This window comes from Psittacula echo (assembly GCF_963264785.1).
Source record: "Psittacula echo genome assembly, chromosome: Z".
Taxonomy (NCBI): Eukaryota; Metazoa; Chordata; class Aves; order Psittaciformes; family Psittacidae; genus Psittacula; species Psittacula echo.
Genome location: NC_137742.1, coordinates 84011118 through 84031385, shown reverse-complemented (window position 1 = coordinate 84031385; position 20268 = coordinate 84011118). Strand labels below are relative to the sequence as shown.

General features: G+C 55.9%; 1 protein-coding gene across 1 annotated transcript; it reads left to right on the top strand.

Annotated features, from left to right (window-relative positions):
- Positions 1-4526: 4526 nt before the first annotated feature.
- HSD11B2 (hydroxysteroid 11-beta dehydrogenase 2) lies at positions 4527-19934 on the top strand (the record flags this gene model as incomplete). The annotated part of the gene is made up of 5 exons (XM_080638259.1): positions 4527-4797; positions 17493-17705; positions 17956-18141; positions 18633-18770; positions 19573-19934. The coding sequence occupies 5 exons, from the start codon at positions 4527-4529 to the stop codon at positions 19932-19934; spliced, it is 1170 nt and encodes a 389-aa protein (XP_080494385.1).
- Between the last annotated feature and the right edge of the window lie 334 nt (positions 19935-20268).

Sequence of the window (20268 nt, the reverse complement as noted above, 5' to 3'; positions counted from 1 at the left end):
TCAGGGGTAGGAACTTTTCAAGAACAAGGGGATTTGCAAAGAGCCAGATACGGGGACAGCAGTCAGCTGGATGCTTCATGCTGCCATCATGAGCACTGGGGAGCAGCCCTGCCACTCCAGCCACAGCACCTTTGGAGCAGAGAGGTGCCACCAGGAGCTGGGGAGTGGTTTGGGCTGTGCCACCATCCAGCTGAGATGTAGAAACCCCCTGCAGATGTAGGATCAAAGCCTAGGACTCAGGCTGATCCCACCAATATGTCATTAGATGCATGGAATGATGGGCACAGACAGTCACCCATGGTTTACAGCAGCAAAACACAAGGAAAGCCCCTAAAGTATTCCTCAGTCATGGCCTGAATTATGTTGGGAAAAAGGGATGGGAAGTCCTAGGGGGAGAAAGGGGAGAAGATCCCAGCACAAGTACTTAAAGTGGCTCCTTGAGCAGTTGTGGCTTAGATTTGCCATGCTGTGGGAAATACCTCCATGCTGGGCTTTGGTAGAACCCAGTTTCCATGCACTGCGCTTGGGAAAGGACCGTGGGTATCCTTCCCCAAGTGCTGGGTGCAGGAAAGTCTTCCTGGACCTGAGTCTGGCTTAGCTGAATCACAGCCACCTGAGGATCTGCCCTCTGTGGAGAATAAAGCCACAATGACAGAGCTCTCACTCAACAATTCCAATCAGAACAAGTAGAACATTTGCAAGTTCATTGGTAGGACACAAATATTTGATGCTGGGAGTAATTAATCACTGTCCTCTGTGAGACAAATTTGACATTTTGGGTCAAAAGGAGAGTGAATTCCAGGCAGTGCAATGGCCTTTGTCATCCCTGAACTGTCTCTGGCCCCCAACAAGCTCCAGTGTTCCACATTTTCCCTGTGAAGAAGGATGGATCCACCTCCATCCCAAGGACTCCTTGAGGACATGGTGTGGGAAAGAGGGAGCCCCATCTGCTTTAGCTAGCGAGGGACATTTCCTGCGCCTCCTTTAATGTGGGTTTGATAGACCATGATGGGTACCCAGACCACAGATGACATCCATGTGTGTCCCACCCCCATAGTCACCCCTCCTGAGACAACTGGACAATTCCACTTGGCCTTTGTGAGGAGGCACAAGTCCCTGCAGACAAAAGTGCCCTGTTGGGTGCTTGCCTGGGTGGTGATAATAAGGAGATAATAGCCATGGAAGAAGGACTTGCTGTTTTGGAGAAGATTAAGTATCTGCCGGAGCAGTCTGGATGAATCATATCCCTCATGGGCTCAGAGCCCCTGGAAATGGCTCATGGCACTTTGAAAACAATGTTGTGAATCTTCTGCAGATGAGATTAGGGAGTGGAACAATTATCTCAAAACCTGTTAGTCATGGGAGGCTCCACGGAGCTGGAGGAACAGCCTAGGGCAAGGAGAGCACTAGGAAGATGTGGAGTGTGTCCCCACTGCTGTGGACCTGAGTGAGCAGCCGCAGTGAGGGTGTGGGAGGTGGCTGTGGTGGAACCAGCCCCACTACCCCTGAAGAAGGTGAGCTGTAATTAGCAGAACGGGTAAGGAAAAGCTCAAGTAGGTCAAAAGGTAATGGGGCTATCACCAGCGTTTCCTAACAGCACAGCACAGCACAGCTGCGAGGCACCCTCCACTGTTGAGCAACGGGAAGATGAACAAGGCCAGGCACTGTCTTCAAGGGAATAGCCACCAAGGTCACCCTAACGGCACGTCAGCCTATTAGGGAAGAACTGGGAACAGCCAGGGCTACCAAAAGGTGCTGTTAATCCAGTCCCACCCCACCAGAACATCCATGGGAAGCCCTGACTGCAGCTGATGGAGCACATCATGGCTATCGACAACCCATCCTGAGGTGTCCCACAAGAACAGCATGCTAAAACCACGTGTGAGGAGCTCTGGAAGCGATGGACGAATGGACACCCAACCCAGCTCTCAAGGGAATGCAGGAATGCACGCTGCAGCTTGGGAATGGCCACATCTACCCTTTGTGAAACACTGTCACTGGTAGAGACTCTATGCTCTGACTGTGTCTGAAAGGCACCATATCCCCAGCCCTGCTCCCTTGCACACCCCACCAGCTCTGGCTCTGGTGAAGGATGCTGTCTCTGGAGACCATGTCTTTGGAAAACAACCTTTCTCCAAAAGGATTTCTCCAGTCCTGGTGAAGCAATGCGTGGGGATTTTTAACAGGGTCCTCTTCAGGGCCTGAGGCTCAGCCTTGTGGCCACCTCCATCTTTTTCACCCACTTCAGTAGCCCAGTGCCACAAGCAAGCAGGTTCGTGTGGGAGAACCCGCAGCCACACTGCTGGGAACATCCCTTCTCCTCCTCTACCTCGCCAGCATTCCCAGCATTCCCCTGATGGGAACATCAGGGCTGTGGATCCAGCCATGTCCCACCACCACACCCCAGCAAACCACCCCAGCCTGTTTGACACAGCACTTCTGCTGCTGCTGAAATGTGGGGTTTGTGCCAGTATCAAGGGGGGTTGTTCCCAGGAAGGACGGCACGGATATCCACTGCCATTGCCAGGGCTGGCAGGGGCTGGCAGAGCCCGGTTCCTCTGGAATCAGAGACCAGTGTTGATGCTGGCATGTGAAGGCCTCTCCTGGAGGGCATCAGGGGTCATGCCCACAGCAGGATCACCAAGTACGGAGACTTGGTAAAATATTAAAGCGGGTGCTTAATAAAGCGAGCCCAGAGGCAGCAATTTCTAGTGTAATAAACCTCAGAAGGAGAGGACTTTGCCTCTCCCGACAGGGTGATATCCGGGAGCTCCTGCTGGCACTCACTGGAGATGGCATGGACCTGGCACCAGCACTGCATGGTGAGGCTTCCCACAAGCCTCATGGCACCAGCCAGGGAAAGCCAGGAGCTGACATTCCAGCACAGCTCACCATGCTGCAGCCCCACAGTACTGCTGGGTAGGCAGGGTGCTGTCTGCTCCGGGTGGGAGATGAAGAGCAGGATGGTGAAGAAGTGGTTTGGGAACAGATGGAAAGGAATTCCACCTTACCTGCCTGCTCCCAGCACAGGGAGAAATGGAAGCGTGGCTGGACACAACACTGGGACCTGGGTGGAAGGTGGCCATATGGTGTCCATACGGTGCTTCCCCAGCAGATGAGCAGGTCCAGGGGCACCATCCTGTAAGTGGGGACAGCAGTGGAGGGGGGGCCCTGGGGGACACTGTGCCCTGTGCTCCCACTGTCCTAGCAGGATGTGGGTGCTGGTGGCACTGATCTTGGCCTTGACAGCAGGCAGGGAAGGCACCCTCCCACCAAGCACTACTGCTTGCACCCAGGAAGCTCTGCCTGTCGTGAGCACCGAGCCATGCCAGGCTGAACGAAGCTGAGCTGAGCTGTGCCGTGCTGAGCCATGTCATGTGAGCTGAACAGAGCTGTGGCGACCTATGTAGGGTGAATATCCCAAGCTGTGCTGAACTGAGCCAAGCTGAGCTGTGCTGAGGTGGCATGACATCTCAAACCATGCTGAACCGAGCTGAGCCGAGCCATGCAGTGTTGAACTGAGCCCAGTTGAGCTGTACCTACTTAGATGACATGATGTCCTGAGCCGTGCTGAGCTGAGCCAAGCTGCACTGAGCTGAGCCATGCTGAGCTGAGCCATGCCCATCTATGCGGCATGATGTCCTAAGCCATGCTGAGCTGAGCCAGGCTATAGATGGTATGATGTCCTGAGCTGTGCTCAACTGAATCATGCTGAGCCACGCTAAGCCAAGCTAAATCATGCCATGTTGAGCTAAATTGTGCCTTGCTGAGCTGAGCTGTGCCCACCTAAGTGGCATCATGCCCTGAGCCATCTTGAACTGAGCTGAGCCATGTTGTAGGTGGCATGATGTCCTGAGCTGTGCTGAACCGAGCTGAACTATGTCTACCTGCACAGCATCATATCCTGAGCTGAGCTGAACCAAGCTGAGCCAAGATGAATTGTACTAGGTAGCACAATATCCAGAGGGGTGCTGAGCCAAGCCAAGCTGAGCAGAGCTGTGCCTGCCTGGAGGGGCATCATGTTGTGAGCCGAGCTGAAGAGAGCTGAACTGAGTTATGCCTGCCTAGGTGGCACAGTATCTCAAGCTGAGCCATGCTGAGGTGAGCCGAGCTGAGCTACACCCTACCGACGTGGCACAACGTCCCATGCTGTGCTGAGCTGAGCCGAGCTGAGCCATGCCTACCGAGATGGCATGATGCCCCAAGCTGTGCTGAGGCGAGGCAAGCCGAGCCAAGCCAAGCTCAGCTGTCCCTACCTGGGAGGCATCAAGTCCTGAGCAGGGCTGGTCCGAGCTGAGCCTATCGAGGTGGCACAGTGTCCCGAGCCGAGTTGTCCCGCCGTGCTCCTGCGGTGCCGGCTCCGGTATCCCTTTCCGATGTCCCGGTGTGCCAGTGCCCCGGCGAGGACCCTCCCGTCTCCCATTGGCGATGTGGCTGCCGGCCCCGCCCCTTTCCCCCCGCCCGGGCGGTTATAAACGGGCGCGGCGGGGCCGGCCGCGGTGGCAGCGGCGGGGCCGGGGCCCGGGATGGAGCCGGGGCTGGAGCGTTGGGCGTACGGCGCACTGTGGGCGGCGCTGGCCGGCAGCCTGGCGCTGCGGGCGGCGCGGCGGGCGCTGGGGCCGAGCCGGGGTCTGGTGCTGCCGCTGGCGCTGCTGGCCGCGCTGCAGAGCCTGTGCCGCGCCTGCCTGCCGCTGCCCCTGGGGCTCGCCCTAGCCGCCGCTGCCGCCGGGCTGCTGCTGTGGCGGGCAGCGCCCCGCAGGCTGCTGCCGGCCGCGGGCAGAGCCGTCCTGGTCACAGGTGAGTGCGGGGACACGCGGTCTCGACGCCCCGACGGCCGCGGCTGGGAGCTGGACGCACGGCGGGCACCTGCATGGTGCTGGCTGCGGTGTCCCGCCTGGCTGTCACCCCGCGGGAGGAGCGGCTCAGCCGCGCATCACTCCTCCTCCTCCACGTCCAAGCAGAACTGTCCAGGATGTCCCTTCTCTTGCCCCCGTCCTAAAGCAAGGAGGTTTCAGGGAGCTGCGTTGGACCCTGAAGCAGCTCCACCGCTCAAGCGGTCACCACGCTGCCGGGAGCTGCTTCCTCTGGAAGCTGGGAGATGGGATGGGACATGTGGTGGGCTTGGCGCAGAGCCGGGCAGCTGGTTTGTGAACACCTTGGCTGGCCCAAGGGCTGTCCTCTCCTCCCCTCCGGAGCCATGCTTGTTCTTAGAAAGCTTCTTGTATAGTATCTCCAGAGGCTACAACAGAGCCCAGGGCTGAGCACCACTGTTCACCCAGAGCTCCCTCCCAGGAGCTTCCAGGGAAAAGGGAGGCTGTTCTCTGTCTTTGCAGGAGCATGCTTGGGAAGTGCTGCTCCACTCTGATCACCTCTTTGGGCTGCCTGGCACAGACCTCTTCCGTGGGGAAGGTGGCTCTGCAGGAGATGTGCTGTGCTCCCAGCCTAGGCTATGCACACCTCTGCCCTGATGGCTAAATCTTTTTAGGGTAGCTTGGTATACAAGGGTTTTCTGCATTCCTTTCTCCTGGCAGTGGGGCTGGAGGATGATGAAGGTAGGCTGGGGTCAGCAGGTGCTGTGCTTTGAGATGATGGGTGAGGAGGAAGCCCTGAAGCCAGGGTGGTTGTTGCTGCTGGTGAGCTGGGAAAGTGCTGCTGGCTCCGCATGAATGCAGAGCAAAGGGAAACTTGTGGACACGACCTTGGTGGCACTCCCAAGGACAGGAGCCTGCATCCTGGTGAGGATGGTTTGGAAACCACAAGTTGGACAAGGGAGGCTGCGTGCTTCTTAGATAGTTGGGTCTTATAGTGGGGAGTTTTTCAGAAGGAGAGAGCTGAATGCTCCATCCGACTCAGAGGGCTCTGCGGTGTTGGTGAGAAGCAGAGGGAGGCCTTTCTGGAGGAGGAAGCTCAGATGAACAAGGCAGTGGATAAATGGATGATTCAACTGAGTGAAGGTCAAAGCCTCAGCAGGGCAGGGCTGCCTGGGGAGGACGTACCTGACAGCCATGTGCTTGCAGGTGCCCTGTGGCACACCGGGTTTAGCCAGCCCTGGCTCGGTGGCACTGCCTGTATAATTAGTGAGTCAGTGTCTGGAACAAGGTGTTCTTGCCCTGGTGCGTTGAGGTGACACCTCTGCCGCATTTGCTCTCGGCTGTGAATATTTTGTGGTTTTACAGGTTGTAGGTGCAGGCTGTGGTGCGGGATCATCACTGCTCCAGCAGGTGCCTGCCCAGGGGCAGATGCAAGGGCTGCTCTGGCCAGGATGGCATCCCTAGCTGTAGCATCTGCAAAGTAATTAGCCCGAGTCCTTTGCAGATTAATCTGGGACCCCTCCTGGCAACTGGCTATTGAGTCGCTGCTGGTATCTCCTGTGGTAGCAGCCAGGGAGGATCAGTGCAGGAGCAAGATCTTTGACAGGGAGAAGCATGGAGTTGCGTGCCAGGGCTGCTGGACATCAGTGAAGGTGTGTAAGGTCAGGGACAGGGTTTCTGCAATGCTAAGTGTCATGCTGGACACTGGAAAATGCAACAAAATCCCCTCCCAATCCCTGCCATGGAGCAGTGCAGGTCCCAGCCCAGAGAGCTTTGGGCATCGCTTCCTTTTATATACATTTCTTGGCCACTGGCTTAATCCTGCAGCAGGGAGTTGCACAGGTTTGGTGGAGCAAGGGAACATGGCTGAGGTGCTGTTGTTGAGGTGCCCCAGCTCTTCCAGCTGCCCATTCTTCCAGCCTCCCTGGGAACAACCCCAAGCTGAGCTCTGCATGTCATGCTCCAGCCATATGTCCTGATCTGGACATTGCTGCCTAATCAACAATTAGTTCATGGGAAGGGCTGAAGGAAAAATGTGTGGCTTGATGGGAAAGTGGCAGAGATGTGTAGTGGCAGCAGGACTGGAAAGTTGTGGCATTCCCCTCATGTTGCAAGTTTGCACTTTAGGTGTTGCACAGGAGGCTGGAGTTTGGCTGGAGCTGGGATGGACAGCTTGCCTGAAAGGAGCAAGGAATGCTGTGGTCTCCCACTGTGCAACCCTTGGGCTAGCAATGTAGGTAGCTACTAGTCTCCGTGGTGCTGTGTTGATCCATGGCTGTGACCTTGGGGCTTTTGCTCTGCATCCTGATGGTCCAGCTTCTCTGAAAGCATTTGATGGCCTGTATGTGGGCTGGCTGGGGGCAGGAAGTGAGGCAAGTGTTAATTCTGCCTTCCATGGGGAGGTCACAGCTGTTTGCAGTGGGGAGGAGAATGCCCTCCTGTGCAGAGCAGGTTGGGAGAGGTCAGCCCTAGGAGGATGGGCTGGATGAGGAAGGGAGTGGAGATCCTGGGAAGGAGACAGCAGCAATCTCTATGCTGTCCTGACCCTGCCTGTGAGCCCAAATATGCCTCTAAGTCGAGCCCAAGGTCTAGCATAGGCTTTGGCTAAGCTTCGGGGATCCCAGCATGCCTGTGGCATGGGCAGGCTGGTTACAGGCAGCAGCAGCAAGCTGCAAGGTAGCTGGCATCCCTCACCAGTGCTGTGTGGTTTGGGCACGCTGGGGTGCTGATGTTGGTGATTGGCACCATGTGCCAGGGGCTCACTGCAAGCAACCTTGTTCAGAGCATCAGACAGATGGCTTCTGTGTGTGCAAGCCCCTTCCTGAAGCTCAAAAGGGTATTTTTGGGTGTTCTCAGGTGTGTTGGAGTCCTCTGAGCTGTGTGAGCGAAAAGGAGGGGTGCTGCTTGTATCTCCTATGTCCCCTATCCCCTTCCTATTGGGAATCAACATAAAAAGCAGTCCAGCCTCTGCAGCCTGTGCAAGGGTGATGGTCTGAGAGCAGCCTTGGAGGGAGGTGCTGAGCTGACACTGACATGAGTTGTGTGTAAAGCATTGGTTCTTATGCTTCAGCTTGGATGAGCAGTTGAAAGTAGTGCTCTGAAAGTTGAAAGCTCTGTCTATGACAGCTGCACCTGAATTACACAGCTCTGAAACAATCCACAGCCACCAGATGGCTGCCTCAGGGAGGTAATTTGGGTCTCGCATCCTTGTAGCTCCACAGGTATAGCATATGGAGCAGGAGGCATCTGTGCTCTCCCTGATAAATCATCTCTGTGAACAAAGCTGGATGGTGGGTCAGGCTGCCCCAGCACTGACCCTTCCAAGTTTTTCTTTCTTCTTCTTCCTCGCTCCAGGGGAAAAGTGGCTTTCCTGGTCGGACTCTCTTGTTACAATTGCATGCCCCATTAGCAATCTGAAATGGGTCAGAGCTTCAGATCATGTTCAAGGTTAACAGAGGTTTTGCAACTTGATCATAGTCAAGCGGATCTTCAATGTTTCCCATGGACTCCCCAGATGTGGAAGCATCTGGTGACTGCGGCAGAACAGTGATTCAATCCAGATGTTGGGACTCTTGCTGTTCTGCTGCGAAGGTGAATCACTTTCCCCTGTGAAAGAGCAGCATCACCCCTGCCTGGACTGGGGTGGTGTCTCTTAGACCTGTTTTCCAGCTAAACTGGGTGATAGAGAGATGTTGGGGGTTGAGACTTTGGGGCTGTTGAGTATCCCAGGCTGGCTCCAGAATGGATGTGGCTGGTGCACTGGCATGGCATGCTCCAAGCCTGCATTTGGTGCTGAGCCTGCCAGCAGCCTCACAATGAGTTAAGCTTTATGCAAGGACACTGTAGTTCTTCATAGACAGCTTCTTCTCTGCTTCTGGAGCTGATGAGCCAGCTCAGAGGTACCCAGAGCCTTTCCCCAGGCGAAGTGCAGGCTGAACATCAGCTTGTTCTCTGGAATTGCTCTGGTTTTTCCAGGATCTATTAAAAATTAACAGCAGAGACAACTGCTCTCCAAGCTGAGAGCAGGGAGGACAGGACCAAGACCAAACAGCCAAACACCCAAACTGCAACCCTGATGTACAAGCAATCCCTTGTGTATTTAAAGTATGGGGAAAAAAAAGCACGTAACTCTAGTGAGGGATTTTACTGCTGGTTTCTGGGAGCAGAGCAGGAAACCTGCTCTCTTTGCCACTCATTGCAGGGCTGAAACTCATCCCTCCACCTCCAACTTTGTCAGCAGCTCTCTATGGTTTTAGGATTCTTCTTCCCCTCAGTAGGTTTCTTCAGAACTTGATACCTGCCCCTGCTCACCGCAGAGATGTCGATATACCCACTCAGCTTGTCCTTGCTTATCTATTAAATGAGCACTTTTGAAGTCCACTAATGACACAGACCTGTTGGGATGGGTTTTTAGCACTGCTAACCACGAAAAAATGATAAACACAGCTGATGAGGAGGAAAAGCACATAGAAGCTGCACACTGTGGGAGACCAGAATTGGGAGAGAAACCCAAGCTGGCTTGATTAGCACTCGGGGTTATGCAGGGACATGAGAGCAACAAAGCAGAGACTTCCCTGCAGAAATGAGATTGTCAGATGGGAACGGATGCTTCGGGAGAAGAGGAATGGAGGCAGTGGCTGCCCTCTATCCAATGAGCAGCATATCTTTAATGAGGTCTGGGATTGTGTTACCTACTGTTGAGTCTAGCTCCCCTCAAGCCAGGATCTGGTTACACAAGAGCTGTGCTGCTTTTACTACTGGTAGCACAGGGATGGTGGACTTGCCCACAAAGGATTTTGCTTGAGCAGGGCTGGAATTGGGGGGGGGTCTTCAAGGTGCCTCTGCCAAGCCTGGCGAGCATTTACCTTCTCCCCATGGTGGTCTTTCAGTGCTGTTCCAAAACCCCAGCTGGGGGACCTCAGCTTGCCCAGATGACCTGTGCAGGAGGAAAGGCTGTAGGGCTTTCACAGCTCTTCACCTCCTGATGTCCTTCCTGCCATCTCAGATCTGAGATACTGCTATGGAGCCTGCAAGGTGGAAAACGACCAGGACTGTTGCCTTCATGCTGTCAGTGTGTTCCTATAGGTATTACGTGAGGCTTTCCTTAACCTTGCCCAGCATATATCTGTTACCTCCTTGTCTAGTTCCCCCAGCTGCTGTGGTACATGCGCTGCCTCCAGTCACTGTTGTTCTGTCTCAGCCTGTGCATACTTTCACATGCAACGTATCACTTCTGCTTCTTTCTGCACTGGAGAGCTGCCAGCCCCTGAGCTTTATCGACTTCCCCATTGGAAGCTGGCTCCCACATGCTGCTGTCCCGGGATTTGCTGGCTCTGAGGCTGTAATCTTGAAAAGCAGTTTTTGGCTTTACAGGCTTTGCGGCGGTGCAGCCTCTTGTTGGGGTTGACCCTGGGGAGCCAGATGGTGGGTGCTGGCCGGGCAGGCTGGGGAGGGACGGCTGTAAGCCGAGGTCCTGGAGGAGGTACCTGCCCTTGTGCCTTCTACAGAGGCTTTAAATGCCTGGCTTCTTGTTTCAAGCCTTTCTCATTGCCTTCTGGTGGTGGTGATCTTGTGCAGGGTCTCTCAGCTTCCACCAGACATACCCTTCAGCAGATCTATGATCCCTCACTACCCTGTTTCTCCACTGTGGTGGCTGTACTCCAGTTTGGCATAAACATCACACCATGCACATCTGCTTCTTGTGCCCCTTGTCCAATGACACTGTGCTCGATGCTTGCTCCTCTCCAGGGTCCCAGTTACCAGGCAGGGACAAGCTCTAACCTGGGGTGTGCAGCCATCCCGTGGTGACTTCTGTCCTCCCTTCAGCTGATATGCTGGGCTCTGCCTGTGCTGTTCCAAACCAAAGGGCACACATAGGTGCTGCCGTGTGCATTGCTCGTCAGCCTGGGCCAACATGATTGTGTCCAAGCACATCAGCCTGGAGGCCACCTTCATATATTTTGGCAGAATGCACCAAAACAGGCTTGTGATACTCAAACTGATGAGTTGGTGGGAGCTGCAGGTTGGGGGTAAGAAGGGGACAACTTAAACCAGGTACAGAAAGGGCTGGTGTGGTTTGAGGTGGTCATGAGGGTACAGCTCAGCCTGGGGGCCTAAAGAGCTCAATGTATTTCAAAAGCCGTCCCGGCTGGTGCTCAGTTGGTGCTCACTTGAGTGTTTTGCTCCCAAGTGTTTTTGTTAACCCCAAAACAACTCTCCCCCAAACCTGAGCTCCACATGGATGTGGAAGCTGCAAGAGAAAATAGAGTTGGTACAACTGCAGAGCCTGTTGTGTTGTGGGGATGGGCAGGGCTTGCACCCGTTCTGCTTGCCTGGGCTTGTGGCATATGGTGGCAGTTTATTCTTGTGACAAGGGGAGTGACGAGATGGCACCTTACAAAATTAGATCACCAAAATACCCGTGAACTGACACGGCTTCATTGAAACCACGTTAGCTTTGTCATAGTGCTGCTTAACATCGTGATCCCTTGGCCTTGGTCTGGAGCCACAGCTTTGGGCTTTGTCCCTGCTGATACTGCCTGTCCCAGACTCCTGTGGCTTGTCACCATCACAATGTAGTGGCTGGAGTGGCACCCTGTGTACTTCAAGGCTCTTCCGTGGCTGACCTGACATACCATATGGCCAGAGGTTCTCCTGGTCCTGTGCTAGAAATACCTTGTTTCAGATGTCCTGGGGTGGTGGTGGCTCATGGTGATCCATGTAGGGGAGCTGGTCTTCCCTTCTGCTGCTTGTGGATGGCTTTGCTCTGCCTGTGGCAGACCTTCTGCCTCTTCTTGCTGGCTTCTGGGGCCTGATGAGTTACTGCATGGTAGAGATGGATATGGGACTTGGCTGGGGTCTCTGGGGAGCCTTTTTGCATCCCAGGGATGCTCCCAGCAGGTGACCCAGGTATAGCTTTGCTGCCACCACCTTGCTCCCCAGGAGCATCTTCAGCACTGAATCCCAGCCATGGCCCATGGAGATTTCCATCTTCCCAGCCTGCCTCTCCAAGAGCCCAGGATGTGTTACTGGCACTGGCTTCTCAGCACTGATCCAGTTGAGCCATCCCTGGGCCACGGGTATCCTTCCCAGTGACAGCTCTTGCTGATGGATGTCTTTTGCGGCTCACCAGCTCTGTGTTCCTGGTTCACCATGTTCCCTCTGAAGGTGATTATTAACCCAATTATCACTGCAGCTTTTCACAACTTCCTCTTCTCAGGCACACATCCCTCCATCCCTCCATCCCTCCCTCCCAGATTAGCTCTGTTGGCTGTGCCTTTGCCCAGGCGCTGTCATCTTCTCCGGATCATGCCTGCCCATGGAAAGCTCAAATTCTTGTCTATGAGAAGATTTCCTCTCGGTGGGAGCTGGAAGATGCTGCCTGGCTCTGGGATGCATTGAGCGGCTGCTTCTAGGAAATTCCTGTGCCCTTTTTCTGTGAAACCCTGCCGTGGTGCTGGGAGGAGGAGCACTTCCTCACCTGCCTGTTTGTGAGCCTTGGGCTGGTTCTCACCAGCAGCACCATCGCTACCAGTCCAGGTCATCTCCTAAGCTGTCCTGTGCCTCCTGCTCCTGCATCTGAGGAAGACTGGTGCTTTTGCATCTGCACTTTGCTGGTGCAAGCGCTTAGACTGCGCTTAGCAGGTCTGGGTGCCAAGCTTAAAGCCTGGCTGCAAGCTCTTGGATGGATCCTGACCTCCTTGAGCATCTCACCAGGCACAGGCCTTGTGCAGGAGAAGGTGGCTGGGCTTGTTTCTGTCTTGGCTGTGCCATGTATAAGCTCCTGGCTTTGTTAGCCCCATCAGTTGCAGGCAGCATCTGCTGCTCACAGCTTTCAGGAGGAGGATAAAGCATCTGGGTGGCTTTCAGTGACAGGGGAGGGCTGTGGCTTCCAACACTGGTTTATCTCACACTGCTCTTATTGGGCCCCCAATAATGATGCACCAGTGCCTGCTCCTGAGAAATGGGCTTTAATTCAGGAGCTGTGGGTGCATACGCACCAGGCTTGGGCTCCTTGTCATCTCTGCCTGGCTGCTCCGGGTTGTCTAGGCAGAAAATCAGATTTTCCCCCTTCTCTGTGTTTTCTTAAGTGCAAGATCTCGCCCCGGGTGGAGGTGATGGTGTGTGAGGCTTCAGAACCACTCAGCTAATCCGTTGTAATTCATACCATCTGGCCATTGTCCGTGGTGCAGGGAGGGGATCTGGTCATCCATATACCCCCTGGTGATGGGCATCCCCAGCTCTGCCTTCTGCCTTGGTCCATCAGCCTCCCTCAGGGGGCTGCCTGGCCCCTGCCCCCTCATGGTGGGACAGCTTGGGTGGGGGCTTGGCTGTTGTCCCATCACCAAGGATTTGGATCATCACTGAAGGCACCTCCCTGTGTTAAATTTCATTTAATTAGGCTTGTGACTTCCTGAAACCAGGTGCCAAGGACCAGCAGCAGCACTGGGGTTGCTGCCACCTCCCCAGCTCCATCTGCCTGGGGAGCTCCAGGAGGAAGGAACAGGGACACCACGATGCCAGCCACTGGCTGGGCTGTGGTTTCCTGTTGATGGTGATGGCACGGGTGGGATGGGAACCTCGGGTGCAGGTGATGGTGGCCGGGCAGTGTGGTGGTGGCTCAGCTGCTGTGGGTGCTCCTGCTGTCCCCTCCCTCCACAGCACCCTGCCAAGAATTTGTTCCCTCTCACCCAGGCCTGACATCACCTCTTTATCGCTCCCTGCTCCAAATGTGCCCAGCATCCGGGAGGTGTTGGCAGCAGGGCCCTGCCCTGCACACATGGGCTTTCGCTGGGTGCTTTTATTCCAGATGGACCGGCCCTGCCCATGTCTCTTTTGGGAAGCCACATCCCCACTGCTGGCACCATCCCCACCCCACTCGTGCCATCCCTGCTCAGTGCACCCTCACCCTGGGCTTCCTCATCCACACGGATGGAGCCAAGATTAGTCCTTGCTGCACCTGCTCATGTCCCCAGATGGGTCTCCCCATGGTGTGGCTGCATTCAAACCCAACCCGTGCTGGAGGAGCTGGATCTGAGGTGGTGGTGGTGGATCCTGCCGGGGCCAGGAGGCTGTGTTTTGCTTGGCATCCCAGGCAGGATTTGAGCTCGAGCCTATGGAAACAAGCAGCTGAGTGTGTTAATCCTCTCAACCTTGGAGCCCCAGCTCCCCTCCGGCTGATGGTGTCCTTGAGCCCAGCGCCATCCCCAGGCTGTGAGGCTGGTGACAGTGATGACAGCTTCATCTTGGCAATGTGTTTTGGACAAGGTGGTGGGACACGCAGTCCAAAAGCTCTGTGTGGGAGGTGGAATCGTTGTCCTGGGGTTTGGGGAGCAGTGGCTGGCAAGCACCCGGCTGCCTCTGGGCTTGGTGGCGATGGAGCATACTCAAGGGGTGTCCCAAAGCCACCCCACTGTCTGCATTTGCTGAGTGCCTCAGGAGCAGCCCCTTGGGGCTGCCAGGGCTAACCTGGGTGCTCTATCAGGTGCTCAATCCTGGGGCAAACCCTCCCCAGGTTCTGCACTGGGATCCAAACATGGATGGAGCAGTTTCTGGGAAGCTGTCGCTGCACCCAGGCACCCACCAGGGCAGCTTCACAGGCATATGGGACTGCTTCACCCAGGCTGCACTTCCAGCCGCTGTGGGTTTGCCAGGTCTGTGCTGATCCTCACCCACTATGCATGGCTCAGGGATGAGGATGTACAGCTTGTTGTAATTCATACAGAGATGAGGATGCCCAGGGGTGAGGTTCATGGCTTGAGGATGTTATGCTTGTGGCTCAGGGATGAAGATTCATGGCTCACAGCTCAGGTGGGGAAGCTGCTTGTGCCTTGCACGGAGGTGAGTGCTGTAGATGTGTCCCAATAGCCCTCCATCCCCAAGGATGGGCACAGGAGCAGGGGAGTGGTTGGGCTTTAGCAGCTCCTGGGCAGTATCCACATTATCACCCATCTCGGCTCCACTCAGCAAAGAGCAGCATTGATTTTGAGCACATGTCTCTCTGTGGTGGCCTTTGTTTTGGCGGTAGGAGCAGGGCAAAGACCTGAGACAGCAGAAAGCCATGTGCCTGACTCACCTGAAAGAGCTGCGTCCACACCGAACTGGGACCTCAGCGGGTGCGTGAGTCCAGCCAGGGCAGCACCTCCACCACAGCCCAAGGCTGGATGGGAGCTGCTGGGCTGGCACAGCACAGCCCCTCCATGACTTCGCTTTCACCATCAAGGGGCATCTCTGAGCAGTGGTGCATGGTGCTGCATGGTCAGTCTTCGGTGCAGGTGGGAGAGCACCCATCAGCAATGCTGGAGCCCAAGCCTTCTTGCTTGCTCAAAATAGGTAGAGCTGGGGTTTATCGTGCCACAATTCCTGTGGAGGCTGGCGTGCCCTGCTCCTGGGGAAGCTGCTGCAGGGGCTGGAGCTTCCAGTCAGCCCCTGGAACAGGCATTTGCCCCCACTGTGCTAGATTCTGCAACTGAGAATTGTGCTCTGTTGCAGCAGAAACCTCTGGTGCTGGCCCGGAGCCGGTGGGGGGATGAGATGGGGGCTTCAAGACACCCACCCTCCTTCACTGCGCTCCCTGTTCTGGGCTTCTCTTGCTCTTGGTCCGGCCACGGTCCCTCCCACCGGCATGGATGCAAAACGGGTTGGGAAGCTGGGAACTGGGGCTGGCACCGGCATCTCCTCATGATGCAGCATCCTTGGAGGCTGCACAGACTGTCCGGCTCCAGTGCTCTCGGAGGCTCGTGTGCTGGTAGCTACAAGAAGTGAGCGTGGCCCTGGGCGAGCTTCAGGGCCACGTGCTGTGGTCCCCAGGGGGTTCATTGTCCCTCCCTGCACTCTTGGCCATGCCTGAGTGCGGCGCCTGGGAAGCAGAGACCTTAAATAACTCCAGAGCATCCTCACCCTCCCAGCCCTGGGCTTCCCGCCAGCATCCCGGGATGGGTTTTTGTGTGTGTGTGAATAAATTAGAACTTCCGAAACAAACCCTGTGATGGCCCTGCTGCTCTAAGGCAAAACAAGCCCTGCCTGGCTCAGGCAGCATGCTGGTCTGTTTGTTGCCTCCAAGCTAGGGTTGCCTGAAACAAGCCGGCAGACTTGTCTCTCTGAGGTTTTTGGGATGCTTCCTGGTGTTTTGAGGTTTGGGAGGTGATTGGGAGCTTCATGGTTGGACTGGAAGCTTTTGTTGCTGGCTGGGGTGGGAGCAAAGCAAGTAACTGTTGAGGCCATGGCCACCAGCACTTTTATTTTTAAACCTTATCTTTATTGCAGTTTTCTCCTGCCCTGATGGGAAAGGAGAAAAGCACCTTATCTGGCTGGCTGCTGGCAGCACGACCTGTTCCCTGGGAGGGGAGAAGTGGATGTCCTGCATCAGCAGCACCTTCTGCATCCCCTGTGGCACAAAGGATGGAGCCAGGAGTGATGATGCTGGGGTGATGCTGAGCTAGCCTGGCATGCACCTATGATGGGTGCTGGGTGGAAAAGGGAGGTCCCTGTAGCCCTTACTGCCACCTGAGCACCTCTGGTGTGTGTCACCACTCTGGTCTCTGGCCATGGGCTTTATTATGGGTTTCTGATGCAGCAATAAATTCAGTTCTGAGCTGAGGACAGCTTAACTGGCACCCCAAGAGCTGGAGCTGGCAGTACTCAGATCCCAGGCTGGGGATGCAGGAATGGGGAGCTGAGGGGGCAGCCGGTCCTTGTGCCCACCCTGGATCTGGTGAGATGGGTGCTAGGAGGGGTCTGGGTCCTGCAAAGTAGGTGGCAGTGCCCAGAGCCACTGTTGTGTCCATCCCAGGGTGGCTCCAGGTGGCTGATGGGGCTGTTTCTCAGGGGTGACTAAGGAGCACACAAGGGTGCCAGGCAGGAGGGTGCAGGAACTATGGGGCTGTCCCTGCAGTGCTCCCCTGTTAATGGTTAATGTGGCTGGGAAGCAGAACAGGCTGTACCTTGCTGCTGCTGTTTGTTTGCATCGCAGGCGCTCCACCCTGGCCACTGGCCCCACACACCCTCCTCCTGTCTGGACTGTCCTCCAGCCACCCCAGTAGCTTTGGGGGTGACACTGTCATCTGCTTGAGCTGAGATGTAGGAGATGAGGCTGGGATCAGGCACAGCAGCACCAGTGCTCTCCGGCATGAGACATCCTAGTTGGATGCTCCCTTGAACGATGTGGGGTGGCAGGAGCAGATCAGGATTCCTCTTTTTTACCCCCTTCTTTAATCCCCTTGGCACCCCAGCTGGGAAAGGGTGTGCTGTGCCTCTTGGCCACCATTTCTGGGAGGTGAAAAGCATTCAGAGAAAGGCAGCAACTCCCACGGAGCCTTGTGCCAACTCTGAGTGATGCCCGTGGAGATTTGGAGGCTGTGTGGTGCTTACCCCACACCACTGCAGGGCTCTGGGCTGTCCTGGTGCCTCCATGTATCTGCAGCTTGCGTCAGAGAGGTGCTCAGGGTGACAGGGTTGCAGATAAGGGTGTTTTCTTCCTCTCGTGTGAAAGAGAGAAAACAGCAACTCTGACCTGCAAATGCTCCAGAGCAAGGCTGGGAGCTGGGTGATAAGCCAGGGTGGTTGTAAGATGGGGGAACAATGCTGGGGATGGGATTTGGTCCCTGTGTATGGAGAGGCAGAGCTTGGGGTCCCTAGGCATGGAGACAGGATGTACTGCTGGGCTCCTTTTGGCTCTTGCAGGCTGTGACTCTGGCTTTGGGCAGGCGACGGCACGGCACTTGGATGCCATGGGCTTCCAGGTATTTGCCAGTGTGCTGGACCCGCAGGGACCTGGTGCCCAGGAGCTGCACAGGAGCTGCTCCTCAAGGCTGACACTGCTGCAGATGGACCTCACCAAGCCAGAGGACATCCAGCGTGTCCTGCAGCACATCCAGACACACACCCACAGCACAGGTAGGAGCCCTTGCCACACCACAGGGACACTATGCAGTTCCCCAGGACCTCAGGCAGTGCCAAACCTCCACGTGTCCCCCACCATGGGCTGCAGTCCTGTGGGCATCCATGACAGCCTCTGCTAATGGGACTTGTCCTGTGGCACCCCATGATTCCCCTGCAGGACCACCATGAGCTGGGGACCAGTGGGGATCCCCAGGTGGGGGGGTCCCCCGTTTGGGTCACCTCTTCAAGTATCCCATCCCTGCAGGGCTCTGGGGCCTGGTAAACAATGCTGGCTTCAACGACACCATCGCCGACGCCGAGCTCTCACCATTGGGCAAGTTTCGCACCTGCATGGAGGTGAACTTCTTCGGCTCACTGGAGCTCACAAAGGGGCTCCTGCCCCTGCTGCGCTCCGCCGGTGGCCGCATCGTCACCGTGAGCAGCCCTGCAGGTGAGCAGCTGCCTTCTGCCTGGCCCGCCAGACCCCTGGCACCCCAAGACCCCAGTGCCAGCTGCATCCAACTGGCACTCAGCACCCTGGGGTGGGTGAGTGGCATTGCTGAGCTCCACAGCAGGCACCCACACAACTCACAGGACTGTGTGTGCACCCTGGGGACAGCAGTGCAGGCAATGTCAGCCCAGCCCCCACATCAGGATTGCCTCCCACATTGCCTCCATGGGGGTAACAACCCCAAGCGTAGGCTGGCCCAGGGAGGGAAAACCAGCTTCCCCTCCTCCAGTTTTTCCTCCCTCTGGTTAAAACACATTAATTTAAACCAAATTCCAGCTACTTTCTCAGTGAAACAAAATCAAAGCCCTTTCCGTGTGCAGTGGGTGGGAGTGCAGCCCTGTTGAAGCCCTCCCGGTCTCTGCCTGTGCCTCAGACATGCAGGCAGCTGCCTGCTCAGTGAGCCCGCTCACTCCTCCTCTTGCTCCTACAAGGTGACATGCCCTTCCCCTGCCTGGCAGCCTATGGGGCCTCGAAAGCAGCACTCAGCCTGCTCATGGACACCTTCCGCAGCGAGCTCCAGCCCTGGGGCATCAAAGTGAGCCTTGTCCTACCAGGCTACTACAAGACAGGTAAGAGGGAGGGTGCCCACTGGCTGCCTGTGCCTGCAGGTAAAGGGCAGGTACCTCTGGGAGGCAGAAGATGTAGCAATGGCAGAAGATGCTGCCAGATGCAGATTCTGAGCAGCCCCAGCCCCTGTGGCATTTGGGCTCTGGTTGGTGAGAAGCACAGTCAGGAGCAAGCTCTGCCTGCAGATCCTGAAGATCAGGAAGAGAAGACATGCTGAGACCTGGGCTTGTTCAGCCTAGAGAAGGCAGCTTTGGGAAGACCTTGTAACAGTCTTTCAATACTTAAAGGGCTCCTACAAGAAACCTGGAAAGGATCTTTGGGCAAGGGCTTGCAGGGACAGGACAAGGGGGAATGGCTTTAACCTGACAGAGGGGACACTGAGATGAGATCTTAGGCAGAAGTTAGCACCCCATGAGGGTGCTGAGGCCCTGGCACAAGTTGCCCAGAGAAGCTGCGGCTGCCCCATCCCTGGCAGTGTTCAAGGCCAGGTTGGACGGGGCTTGAAGCAACCTGGTCTAATGGAACGTGTCCCTTCCCATGGCAGGGGGCTGGAGCTGGATGAGCCTTAAGGTCCCTTCCAAACCCAGACCAGTCTGTCATTTCTGTGATCCCCTGCCACCAATGATGGCTGAACAAGCTCAGTCACATTTATGGCAGCATTGTTCCTACATCAGGCAGGGTCTGAGACCTCTTTTCCAGTCCTGGGGTACCAGCAGCCACCATGGTGCTTCCGCCATGGCAGATCTCTGCCAGGGTTCCAGCTGGAGGGGCCACACAACTCACAGGGGGTCTTCATTCTTGCAGGGACAACATGTGACCCTGCCTTCTGGAACCTGCAGAAGAAGCAGTTAGTAGCCAGCCTACCCCAGGAGCTGCTGCAGGCCTACGGAGAGGACTACGTGGAAGAGATCAACCGCCAGTTCATCCAGTTCATGAAGGTGGCAGTGGAGGACCTCAGTGCAGTAGTGAACAGCATCACGGATGGGCTCCTGGCAGCCAATCCAGCCGTGCGCTATTACCCAGGGCAGGGCCTTGGGCTCATGTATTTCATACACCGCTACCTGCCCTATTTTGTGCGAGACTTGTTCCTGAAGGGGTTTTTCATCAACCCCAAGCTGCCACGAGCGCTGCGGCAGGAGCACCATGATGCCACCAAGAAGGCCTGACCATGGCCTGCATGCAGTCGTGGGGCAGGAGCAAACCTTCTCACGGCATTCCCCGGCACCCCAGCCCCTGAGCGTGTGCACAGCTGCCAGCATCGCCCTCCTGCACTGGGGGGAAACAGGCAGCACTAGACAGTGAAAACCAAATTGCTTCCTAGAATCAGGCAGATCTATTTTCTATTGTGCAAGAATCAATGTTTTCTAGAGACCATGATTTTGTATTTTTTCTACCCATGCATCCTTGAAGGGGGCCAGCCCTGCCTCACTCAGTAGCTCTGCACCGCACACTGCCAATGGAAAATGGGTGTTTCTCAGCTACCCAACATCTTTCTCACTG